The 13287-nt window shown below is 41.5% G+C and overlaps 1 protein-coding gene across 1 annotated transcript in view; it reads left to right on the top strand.

The window, feature by feature from the left end:
• Positions 1-3933: 3933 nt before the first annotated feature.
• ano2b (anoctamin 2b) overlaps positions 3934-13287 on the top strand; it is a gene marked incomplete at both ends in the record, with an annotated part of 66062 nt that continues 56708 nt past the window's right edge. The window contains 2 exons of the mRNA XM_080051290.1: positions 3934-3966; positions 8374-8763. Coding sequence (XP_079907416.1) covers positions 3934-3966; positions 8374-8763 — 423 coding nt within the window. The remainder of the gene's footprint in view (positions 3967-8373; positions 8764-13287) is intronic.

Here is a 13287-nt window from a genome sequence, read left to right as displayed (position 1 = left end):
CCTTCCGAACTTTGTCCAAAGTCTCAGAAAGTTCTCCTAAGAGGCGGGGAGAGGAGAGGGGAGCCTAGTCAGACTCAGCCTTCCAAACCTCCTAGCTGTCCGGTCTTGATTGACTCAGTCCAAAAGTGTGAGCGTTGAAACAAAGAGTTCTCTCGAAATGTCCTTTTCAGCTGGGTGGAAGTGGTTAAGCGCTCTTGTGGTCGGTCCTCTGTGATTCAGCTGATGAAGGGTGTTGAGTTCTCTAAAGGCCCGGACACACCGGCCCGATAATTGCCGTCGTAGAGTCTCGAGGGGGCGGGGACACGAATCTGTTTGGTGTGTGCCGTGAAATCGGTCGTCGTAGATGTCGTCGGGCTTCTTTTGGGCGGTGTGCAGTCTTTCAGTTGGAGCAATTTGATTTGTGGAGGGCTAGCGAATCAGTGAAGCCCGGAAGTGAGGCGGGTAGCACAAACAGCTAACAACAGTTAGCCATTGTTTTAATGTGTTTGTTTGTTTCGTTCAGCGAGTACTCACATGCATCAACCCTTGTTGACTGCTCGACACCATGCTCGACACTCTCTGCTAAAAATGGTGCTCTTTATGGTCCATAAATATAAATACGTATTTCTATCTATGTTTATGGTCTAGAGAGCCGTCCCATCATTTCCGGCTTCCGTATTTTTTCGGGCCACAATACAGATTAGCGCCGCCTGCTGTTATGGAGACATTACGTCCAAGCGCAGAGCGTACGGAAAGTCAGCAGTCGGCTTGGTGTGTTCTTTGCACTTTTTTGGCCGCGATGGGAAGACTGGAGCTCCCTGAATCGGCAAACTCCATTTTCGGGTAGTCGGACTGGTGTGTCCTGGCCTTAAGTCTTGCGATGTTTTTGCTGCTCTGTTTCTCTGTCTCGTCCAGAGACTAAGTCTTTTCCTTGGTCCATAGCTTGCTTCTTCGGGGTGGTCGATCTGAGGTCTGCTTGCTTCCGTCCGCGAGGTCCGACGAGGCTTAACTGACTTTTTCTCCGCAAAACCTTGCCTTATATTCTCTTTATTTTCTGGATGAATACATTTTACTAGTTTGTTTGTCCCTGACTTCCCATTTTTCTCTCAGCCTGCTTTTGCTGAGTCGCCATATTTGGTCACTTCCTGATTTCATGGCAAAACCCCCACAGGCTGTGTTCGGAAAGCCATACTAGCGTCCTACATCCTACATACTCACCATCTATATACTATATACTGTCTACTCAAAGATCGATTGTGTATGTGAGGTGCGTCGAAACGTTTACTTTTAAGTATACTCAAGCAATAAATAATGTCTTCTTCTTCTTATAAGATTCAGGCAGTTTAAACGCTGTTTAGCGTATAACCGCCCTCTACAGGTTAGATATTGAACTAGATTTTTACAGTCCTGTGTTCATCATCTGTGTTTTAGACCTCTTGTTTTATAATTATGTTTTGAGGCAGAGGATCCCTCCGACGCTCTCTGTCCGGCTCATCAGACAGCACTCAGCTGTCTGTGAGTTGAGCTGGACGAGCCGCGGTGTGTGGTCGAACACAGCATTCAGTTCTGATCTCTCTCCACTATGAGACTGGCATCACTCATTTCACTTAGTAACTCTAATGTTGTTAGGTATTTATCTTCATCTCTTATCTATTGTATGACTGCACGTACAGTTGTCAGATCGCGGACCCCAAACAATGTCGTTGCCTAGCAACTTGCTCGAAAATATTTCATTTACCTGGGCGGGTAGAATTGACTTTGTGGGGCGGTTGAGTGGGAAAAGTATCCAATCAATCTATACCCAAAATCTTCCCGGAAGTTAGTACTCATCCGGGAATTTCTCGCATACCCAAACTCGCATACCCAACCGTCACATACTCAAATTGAAGTAAAAATTAGTATGCGTAGGACGTTAGTATGGCTTTCCGAACACAGCTTAACTTTCCACCCTGTTATATCAACACTTTATGAAACATGCCCAGACATGTTTCAGCATGCCCAGACCTATCCCCTTCTCACTTCAACTCTGATAACACTCTCTGTATATATTTCTAACATAATAACTAGGGCTGTCAAATTAACGCGTTAATTTCGATTAATTAATCACAGAAAAATTTACGCGATTTAAAAAATTAACGCAGATTAATCGCACTTCTATAATGCCCTTTGACCCGGTGCAAAAGTGGTGCGCAGCTGCACCGAGCTGCACCTGTAGCTTGCATACACGGCCCGCACGGGTGAAAGGGAGAAAAGTAAAGAGAGAAGCAGAGGAAAGGGCGGGGCCGAGGGCTCTATGGACGGTTTAAGAGATGCTTTGGGAAAATAAGCATGAAGGTAGGAAGACATCTTACTTTATTCTCCGCAGTGTCTGTGCATTATTGATTTAGTTGGTGCAACAATATAGGTTCAAAACAGTATCTCTCAATCTTCCTCCATGTGTCTCAATTTTGTTTGCTAGCTGTCTCCTCTCCCGCGGACACCCTGTGTGTGTGTGTGTGTGTGTGTGTGTGTGTGTGTGTGTGTGTGTCAATATTTTTGCCTATGAGTATGATGATGGTGAATGAATCGGCATAGGCATTTGTGGAAGTGCAGCGCTGTCTGTTGTGGAGACAGAAGTTACTAGAGACGGAGAGAGAGAGAGAGATAGAAACAAACTGTAGCAGGCTATACAGCTGTTTATAAACAGGTATAAAAGTGTCATAAAAGTATGCGATTAATTTAGATTAATTAATTACAGAGCCTGTAATTAATTAGATTACATTTTTTAATCGCTTGACAGCCCTAATAATAACACATTATTGTACTTCTAAATCAAATGTACTTTAAATCATAGTATTCATTAACACATTAATCACCCATTTCATGCTAACAACATAATTCATTACATTTGTATTTCATCGCTTTTAGCTTGCATGCGGTTACATGTGGTTATAATCTCTGTTTATTGTTATTTTTTTTATTATTTACTATCTCTGGTAACAAAGCATTATTATGGCTATGTTCCAGGTAGTAAGGAGCAGTCAGGGATTCAGATTACTTGACAATAAGCAAAGCAAATACATTGTATGCTTAGCTGTTTCTGTGATGATTATGGTGTATCTATTAGGAACAAAACACGTAACAGGTCTCTTTCCAATTACATCAGTGAGCTGTCAGAGCAACAACCAAGGCTCCTCTCTCTCTCTCTCTCTCTCTCTCTCTCTCTCTCTCTCTCTCTCTCTCTCTCTCTCTCTCTCTCCACCCACACTGCAAAAAATGTGTCCCCACCCACACCTGATATTTTCGAAATAAGAGCAAAGAAAGAAAAAACTCACGTCACTTTCAACTTCTGAAGGGCAATTTTTTTCAGCACAATCTGAAACATAGCCTCATTTAGAAACAGCCAAACTCCCCAAACACTTGAGACTACACAACAAAAAAATATTTGAAATTTCACCTATTTGTCAAAAATGTTTCTACTTAAAACGGCATTTTGAAACTCAGCTTCAATAGGCCAACTAGGCTAAATATTTTCGCATCATCGAAGACGGCACATGGCACGCTCCCGCTCCAAAGGGTGCGCGGGCAGCCTCCACACATCCCACCGTTGGATAGATGACTATCAGCAGCATGTGATCACGGCGCGCTCAGTCTTTATATGCGCAGCCTCTTCAAACTGACACATCTCTCTCTCTCTCTCTCTCTCTCTCTCTCGTTTTCTCTCTCTCGTTCTCTCTCTCACTCTCTTTCTCCGGCGCTAAGCCATGAGACGTGGTGCGGACGGGCGCTCGCTCAGCTCCTCTTGGACTGTGGACTAAACTGGAGTGACACAGGGTGGGGGGGTCATTTAGGGCCGATGGTGATGGTGGGCATGATGATGATGATGAATCGGGCTGTTTTTTCCTGCAAACTTTCCCTCCCTGACTTCTTCTTCTCCTTCTTCTACTTGTGTGCGTGTGTTTAAAGCGCAACAGCATGCAGACGTCCCCGAGTGAAGACAAGATCCCAGTGAGTACAACAGCATTCAAAATACTTTGCCTTTGCCTTACTTCAACTAGAACGACCCACTGTGTTAGTTTTCATAAGTGCATTTACATTTTGGCGACATTGTTGCAAACTCTACCAGATTGCTGCACAGTGTAGCCTTACTCACCAACATTTACTTTATGAAGCAATGCTACTATTGTAAGAGACTATTTGACAGCACAGGAAGCACAGGCCAAGACAAGATACACTACAGTGATGAACCTTTTAGTATTATGATTTTATAATGTTCTGTGTGACACCACAATGAGGCCACGTTCAAATAGTATTGTTTGTTGTAGGGTAAACAGGTGAGCTTCTATAAAGGATTTACAACCATCTGGGGAACTCTCAGGGAACGTCCCCCGGAGCATCCCCACTCTTCTTTGAACTAGCTCGCTTCTAGACGTGTGTTCGTCTTCATTAGATCCTGTCAGCAAACACAAACTCCCCGGGGAAAGTTCTTGGAGCTGGATGATAGCAGCCGTTCTTGCATAATGCATGCAGCCCACTGTACGCAAGTCTCAGTGGAGGGAAACTTATCCAAAACTTCCAATGAATATTATTGTTTCATCGGAATTACTCTATTGCGGTCTATTGCTATAATTCCAAGCACATTACATCAATTATAAAGTAGCCTGATAAAAATAGTAGGTTAGCCTAAATTCCACAAAATTATTTCAAAATTGTATTAGCATTTTATTAGGCTAACATTTTATGATTTGACATTATGTACGTTTAAACACATTTTTAACAGTGCTGCTTCTTCGCAGGAGACCGTTAATGGTTTTCTAGTCCAGTCTATTGTTCCATTTTGTACAGTTATGAGGGCACCATGTAGGGCATCATATCCACTCTGAGGATGTAGAGCATTTGACAGGATTTATTGAACAAAGAAAAAAAGGAAAATTAAAAAGGTTTAAATTGATCCACCCAACAGGTGCGAGAAAGATATTAATCAAGCAGAGCTCACGCGGCCATTAGAATAGATCTAAACAGCATGAATAGGTTGACACCTGTGAGGGAGGACCTTGGGTGCCATGGGGCTTTTAAATATTTTAGTAAATCTGGAACTAACAAAGCATGCGGCCATATTTCAATGACAGCCAGACCCAAGCTATACTTCATGTTGTCTGACAGCCATGACCAGTTAGTGAGTCCCTTAAGCTACATGTTCTGATGTTTTTGACAAGTAGGCTAGCAGTAGGCTACACAGTCTTACGGCATAGAGGATGGTAAAATCACAGATGAAAATGTTAAGTTGGCCTATGCCGACTTGTTAAGGTAGAGTTAAGAGAAATGCAGCACTGACGTTAGCTGTTTGGCTAAATGCAGAGGCATTTCAAATGTGTAGGCTATACATAAACAATATAGCCTATAGACTTTCCTCTAGCTAGCTAACATTTTAAGGGGGATTTTGTGTCACATAGCCTATAGGCTATATGGCTTGAAGCAGGGCCGGCGGTAGCTAGGGGCCAGGGGGGGCCGTGCCCCCCCAGATGTGAGCTGTGCCCCCCCAACCAAAATTTGAGATTTTTTTTTTTTTTCCCGATAGTGGGTCTGGGTTTTTTCCCGACCCACTATCGGACGGAAAATTTCGTTCGCTGTCCAAGAAAATGTCAAATAAAATTAATTGGGTCCACACACATATATATGATTGAAATAGCCTACTGTTAAATTAATATTGATCAGCTGGCTGCTGTTGAATGCTGTTAACTAAATCAAAAAACCCCCAAAAAATCTGTTCTGCATTTGTCCTGTTGGACACACAAACACACACATGATTTAAATTGCCTACTGTAAAATATAGATTAGCTGGCTACTGTTGGCTGCTGTTAACCAAGTGTATTTTTTTTTAAAATCAGTTCTGCATTATCCTGTTGAGAACACATTCAGACACACAATGCATTGACTAATAGGAAGTAGGCCTATTTAATTCACCATTTGAGACATCAAATAAAATTAGCCAATAAAACACTTACATCACAATCATTTATTTTATATATATACACATTATGTTGTATATAATGTATATTATATGTTATTCATAAACATTTTGGAGAAAAATAACATGCAATAATCAAATTTCCCACACAGCAACACTCAACGTTTATTTGCATATTGTGTTCTACACAATTCACAGTAAATGTGCCAAAAAGCAGACGCAGAGATCTTACAAGGGCAAAAAATTTCGGCTCGCGCGCTCTGCGCGCGCTCGCATCTTCGGTCTCCCTGCCCATTGTGCCCCCCCCAAATTTCTACGGGCCCCCCCAAGTCTGACTTTCTAGAACCGGGCCTGGCTTGAAGTTGTTGCTGTTAAGTCAAGTGTCAGGTTACAACAGTTTGTTTGCTAGCTAGGAAATGTTATGATACAATTAAAATGGCTATGAGCATTATTTTTATTAATTGGCTTTAGCTACAGCTAAGCTAGCTAGCAGACTTATACCACAGCCTCTTCCTACACTGAAGTGTCATTCCATTATTAGCCTATTTCCCTGGTCAAATATTGCACTTAAATGAGTGGTCAGAGCAAAAGTTTGAGCAAGAAGAAATCCATTAGGCTATAGATCAGGGGTGTCCAAACTTTTTTCACTGAGGGCCACATACAGAAATATCTACAAAGGCCCGGGCCACTTTGCAAAAATAACACATTTATCAGGCTCTGATGTTTAGTTTAATTGAGTCTTCGTAAATTGTTATAATTTTTCACGGCAACACTTTCCTTGCAAATTAAACAGACACATTCCCCTCAGAGCCGGCCCAAGCCTTCGTGGGGCCCTAAGCAGAATTTGACTAGGGGGCCCCTCTCCAATGTTAGGGCTGACCAAATCATTGACTATTGTTAAATGCCATTCAGACACCCAGTGTTATCTGCTATTGCCTCCGATGTCCAGCTGGGAGAAAATAGTAGCCAGCCGAGATCCCGACCCTCGTAGGGGGGTTCCGGGGTATGCCCCCCCGTGAGATTTTTTTTTACTTTTTAAAGTGAAATGCATGAATCTGGTGCACTTTGAGAGGCAAATTAAGAGGCTAAATCTGAAGAATTTTGTATGAAAAAATTATTTGGAGACACAGTGTCAGATGAATTTGAAGCTATTGAAGAAAAAATGAAAAAAAAAAATGATTACAACATATTAATAACATATTACATTATATTTTTAAAATCGGCCGCGGGCCAATAAAAAGCAGACACCCCTGCTATAGATACAAAAACAAAGTCAAATGCTGTCGCAATGTTGTTTCTACTCAATGTATTAGTCAAATTCCAACTAAAAATGTAATGTGATATATGATTAGGGAACACTTATGTTTAATAGACATAGGGATGCACAACACCATATGTTAGAAACATGTCCTGCTGATAGGTAAGAAGCCTGCTGCAAAACTGCACAATCTCCCAGCATGCCCAGAGCCTATAGAGCGTTCCCTCTTGTGCCCTCCATGTTTAGTCTCCCTCTCTACTTTCCCTCTGTCTAAATAAAGAATAAAACTGCCAAAGGTGAACTGACTGCCCACTCTGCTGCTGGAGGTTCTCACTTCAGTGTTTTTTGAGAACCTGCCAAAAGCCACTTCTGTTTGCGTGTGCTGACAGTGCAGTAGATGTTTAAGTTCATTCAATCGGCTATTACATAACCATGCTGCTGCTTAAAGGTTCTGCCAATGCTGTCTTTAAACAATATGTGTTTGGTAAATTGACTGACTGACTCTCTGCTATGCTTGCTGTAAACACATTAGATTATGATGGAAACTGGTTTGCTCTATCTCCTAGCTGTCACAGTGATTAGTGCTACTGTGTGTCAGCTACTGCGTTTAAGCCGAGACACTGTTGGTGAATAGGCTCAACTGTTTTATTTATACAGTAGATGATATCCTGAAACTTTGCCAGTTGATTTACTTCGGCAACAAAACTCTAGATGTTAACATCTTTATTCCATTTGAACAACATTTTAGTGTCCAAAGTTTTTACAGAACACATTTTGGATAAAAACTTTTTTGTTTTATAAATCAAAAACATTATGTATAGCTCTTAAAAATGCATTTATGGAATGTTTCTAAGAAGACAATGTATCATAAATCAGACAATTATCAACATATGAACCAATCCTTCTGTAATTACCTTCAGAATAGTGCTGAGAATGATTATGGAAAGTTTCATTTAAAGTAAGGGCTTAAGAAGTTCAAATCTTTAGTTCAAAGCAAACAGAAAATAATTGCAAATAAACACCTAAATGAACGTTTTGGACATTATATTGATAATTGTATAAAAGAAGAAATATTATGGAAACATAACAGACAAAAATCTCCAAATTGACCATTGCTCGAAAAAACAATGTTTTTGCCTGCAGTGTATATGTGCTGTATATCTTTGGATTTCTCTTGTCTCCTGTTCAGGTGGTGGGTTCACCTTCAAGCCCTCAGGTCAGTGAAGAAGGCCATTGCTTCACCGACGGCCGGCGGAAAGTTGACTACGTCCTGGTCTACCACAAGCGACGGCACAGCTCCATACGCTCTGCTCCCAGCACCTCCATATCACACGACCGGTTATCCATCGTCTCTAACGGGAACTTCCCCCCAGCGGTGGAGCCTGATGCTGGGGCAGGGAGGGACGGCGGCCTGCCTGGAGCAGAGGCCTTGAGCGATGGGGAGGTTTTCATGGAGCTTGGGGTTGCGGGAGGAGGGACCGATTTGACAGAGCCCGGTGACCATGAGATGCGTCTCATCAGAGAGGAGTTTGAGGCCAACCTGAGGGAGGCGGGCCTGGAGATAGAGAGAGACAGAGAGGTGAGTGTTTGCGTGTGCATACGTTGTCTTCTGTCTCGTTCCTTCAAGGCACCGTATTCACTCTTAAAGCTATAGTGCGTATTAACTTCTGTTGGCCCCATGATTCACTGATTTGACAAACAGTGATTTTGTCAACTACAAACATTCTCCAGGTAGCTTCAATTATTAATGTGAAAGTGCAGTGCTTTTTAGGATTGAAGGTTTTCATAGTCTTACAGTATGTTCTAGTGCTTTGTTCACAGCAACGTGAAGGTTTCGTGCGTGGCTCCAACTTATAAAAGAAAATGAACAACTAAATGGATGGATGGATGGATGGATGGATGGATGGATGGATGGATGGATGGATGGATGGATGGATGGATGGATGGATGGATGGATGGATGGATGGATGGATGGATGGATGGATGGATAGATAGATAGATAGATAGATAGATAGATAGATAGATAGATAGATAGATAGATAGATAGATAGATAGATAGATAGATAGATAGATAGATAGATAGATAGATAGATAGATAGATAGATAGATAGATAGATAGATAGATAGATAGATAGATAGATAGATAGATAGATAGACAGACAGACAGACAGACAGACAGACAGACAGACAGACAGACAGACAGACAGACAGACAGACAGACAGACAGACAGACAGACAGATACTGTACTTCATTCATTCATCCCCTTGTGGCAGGAATGACCTTCTTTACGTTTTTTATGAATTGAAGATTGGAATTAACATAGCAAATAATATGTGCTATAAAAATAAACAATGTAAACAAACTTCTTGTTGTCAGGGACGTTGGCTACAATTTGACAGTTAAACCTGCTTTAATTCATTTATTTTGCGATTTAAGGGCTGCATAACAAGCTATTATCATCATCATGTTGATGTGTGTTCACCTTAGTTGATAGCAACATTAGCATTTATTTGAAGTTGTGCTTGTTGCCATCTGATGAATATACCGTAAGTATATTCCATTTCCTTTTAGCACGGTTTTGGTCTCCACCAACACCTGAGCTGGCTCTTTAACTGCTTAGTGCTTCACTATGCTCCCCAGCTAGTTTCTAACATTGTCCTATGATCTTTTGGGGCTTGGCTGGTATTGATAGTATGTAGCTTTTTTTTGTTTTGTTGACAAATGTATTGATGAGAGCAATAAGAATGAACCAAAATTGTAATGCTTCAGGCCTTTAAACCAAAGCAATGGGCTGAAATAGACGAAAACCCGGGGCGCTCCGGTGGCGTAGTGGATAGAGCGCGTACCATATTGGCTCCGGCCTTTCGTTGCAGTGGTCACGGGTTTGAGTCCGACCCGTGGACCTTTACTGCAGGTCATCCCCCCTCTATCTCTGTCTCCCCATTTCAACTCTGTATTGTCAAATAAAGCTTGAAAATGCCAAAAAATATCTTAAAAAAAAAGGAATAGACGAAAACCCTCCATAAAGCTGACGGAAGCTACAGAGTCCGGTGATACATCTTTGTAGGTCAGTCCTTCTAGAGTCTTTTCCATCGTTCAGCTAACACAATCGATTGGTCTATCTTCAAGTAAACAATAGATGGTTTGTCGGTTATAGTAAAAGATGTAGAAAGCCATTAGTATGTTCCTTTGATAGTCCCTAGATGAATACTTTTGAATCGTTTGCTATTTGAGCATCATTTAATCAATTATGGTTCATGTTTTTGATCCCATTATGGGGATGTAAGCGTAATTATAATTTCAGACATTAACCACCAGCCTCTTGTTTGAAACACAGACTGTTGGAAAGGCCGCTTCCCTCATGCACCCGCACTCGCACTCATATTACTTTTGGACATTCCATGCGCACAGAGGGGCAGAGAGTTCAGCGGAGGAGTAGTGTCTGTTTGTGTGCGTTATTGACCAAAACGTGAGTTTGTCCATTGTGAACGGCACATAAGATGCTTTAAGTTAAGCCTACCGTGACTTGTATATTTCATAAACTTTATGAGTGTTCAAAGTGAGTTTATTACCTGTTTATCACGGCCTGTGTTAAGCTAATTATTATGTAGGCGATTTTGCCCACTTCATTATCCTAATTTATGTCTCCTTAGTTGAAGTTACTAGCCTGGTGTCACACTATTATATGTAAGCCCCTGATATTAATGTTGTTTCGCTACATATAGTGCAATTTCGGCGATCTTTTGTGTGTGTGAATTTGCGGGTCGTTTACTAGTGTAACGGTCACGTTAATGAGCCATTAAGCCCTTTGTTCTATATGTTTCCCGCCTTTGACCACTTAACACTGGTTTGTGTTTCACCATTGTAACACTGTGGCTGTGTCTGAAATCGCGCACTCACGTAAGTGCACTTACATTGAGTGCACTTTATTATCCCTACAGTACACTTACTTATAGACGCAGTGCTCTCATTTCTACAGTGCACTGTCCAAACTGCCGTCGCGCACCTACCGGAAATGACTTTGTATTTTGAAGGTTCTTCTTCGGTGGTATTTTTTTTTAACGGTCGGATACAGTCTAAAACAGTGTAGTTGTACGGAAAAACTAAACAAATGTGTAATTTAACTTTTGTAGAGCGCGTCCGTCTCCACAGTTGCTTCAAGCTCCTCTATTTTGATTTTAATGTCCCGTCCTCTCCGCTACGTAGGCAAGATGGCGGCCGTTGAGTGTGGAAAGTGTCCATCGCTCCACACTCAAGTTTTAGACCGTTTTGAGTGCACGACCGAGGAACTTACAGTGCACTGCATTTTGGCACACTCTCCGTTTTTGCGCAAAGTGCACTCAAAAAAGTAAGTGTAAGTACAGAAGTGTGCGATTTCAGACACAGCCTGTTAGTGAAAGAGTATGTCTGTTTAGCCTACCTGTAGTAATGCACAGGCACTACTGTTATTTCCTTTATCAGTTGTATATTGTGAACATACTGTAGCCTATATTATTCGATATTAATGCAAATGTGGTTTATTGTCTATTTCCTTTTCAGACCACACACTCTGTCACTTATGCAGACCTCGCTGTGCTGTGTTTTAAACCACCAAAGTCTGCTATTAAAGCCCATGACTGCATCATATACTCTACTGAAGTGCTTCTCAAATGGTGGGGCGCAAGTTGTCGGGGGGAGGAAGGGGGGGGGGGGGGGCGCGGGCTGCCTTGATTTCCAAGCAAGCGCGATGTGTGGTTGTGTATGGTCATATCCGCGGGAAAGGCCGCGATTTGCAGTAAATAAATGTCCACATGTGTCTCCAAGTGTCTCTGTAGCCTATTTAAAAAGAAATCAAGCAAGTAGACTAATAATAACATTAATGAATTATTGGTTATCGCATCACTATAATAAAAAAAAGACACCACCTTAACTATGTTTACAGTTTAAAAATGTTTTGAATGAAATGCAAACCTCAGTGAATCATTTGCTCTTGTTTCTCTGTCCTGAGATTCACACAGACTGAGCAGTCTTGTTTAAATGTTACAAATTGAGCTAATAAACTGAACTTTGAATTTTTTTGCTGCAGAAGTTATCTCAGCTAATTTTTGTTATCTAATTTGATAATAAGGTGATTGTATGCAGAATGCTCGTGCCAGAAACTCATACAGTGGTTTTGTACAGATACATAAATAAATATTAGCATGTTCTCAATAGTATTTCAATTTAGGGGGGGGGGGGGGCGCGAAAAAAATTCTGTCCCCCTTTTGCATGACAGAAAATAATTGAGAACCACTGCTCTACTGTGTGTTCTTACCGACACCCCAGGAAGACACTCTGCTCTAACCCAATAGCCTTATACAGTCCACCCATTCAACACAGACTAAATGCTATAGTTTTTACTGACATTGCAGGACTTTGGGATCTGATGTAACTCTGTCTTGAGCTATTTAGGGTGAGCGCCTACATACAGTAGGAACCTGGCTCAGATGGTAGAGGAAAGTGGGTGGGTGAGACTCGATGCGTTGTGTAGGATAGCAGGTGTCTATATTACCAGCAATAGTCTAGTGCCATGAAGAGGTTTACATCAAACTTTAAAATGTATATTCAATTAGATTTTTCCCTTGTACCATCTTGTTCTGCCTTCCTTTATTACCTTTTGGAAGTCATCGCAGACACTAAATCAGAAAATAACTGAACTACCAAGAGGAGTCATTAAGTTAATACCGGTGATCAGTATGTGACACCTTAAGAGACTCACAGTCATAGCCTAAGACACGCTCAAATATTCACCTGTATCTTCTTTGTTTGTGGTGCAGTGCATTTACATAATTTATAATTGACAAGCGTGAGCTCCTTCACCGTTGTTAGTAACAGTCCCTTCACATAAGTGCTCTATATGCTCTATTCTATAGTGCTCTTTAGAGGCCTCCTCACCCCTTGGGCTCCTGCCTTGAATAAGTAATCGTTTTTCCAAAATTTTAGAACATTTTAGGAAAACAGAACTAATATCAAACATGGAAAAATTGCATCAGAAAAGACAGTGGAGAAAAAACAGTGGAGACAGATGAGCCTTCATCAAAGGAATCATACATGACAACACATGACAGGAATCTTCCTGAACTG

This window comes from Ammodytes marinus (genome assembly GCF_949987685.1).
Source record: "Ammodytes marinus genome assembly, chromosome: 22".
NCBI classification, from domain to species: Eukaryota; Metazoa; Chordata; class Actinopteri; order Uranoscopiformes; family Ammodytidae; genus Ammodytes; species Ammodytes marinus.
This window is presented reverse-complemented; position numbering and strand designations above follow the sequence as displayed.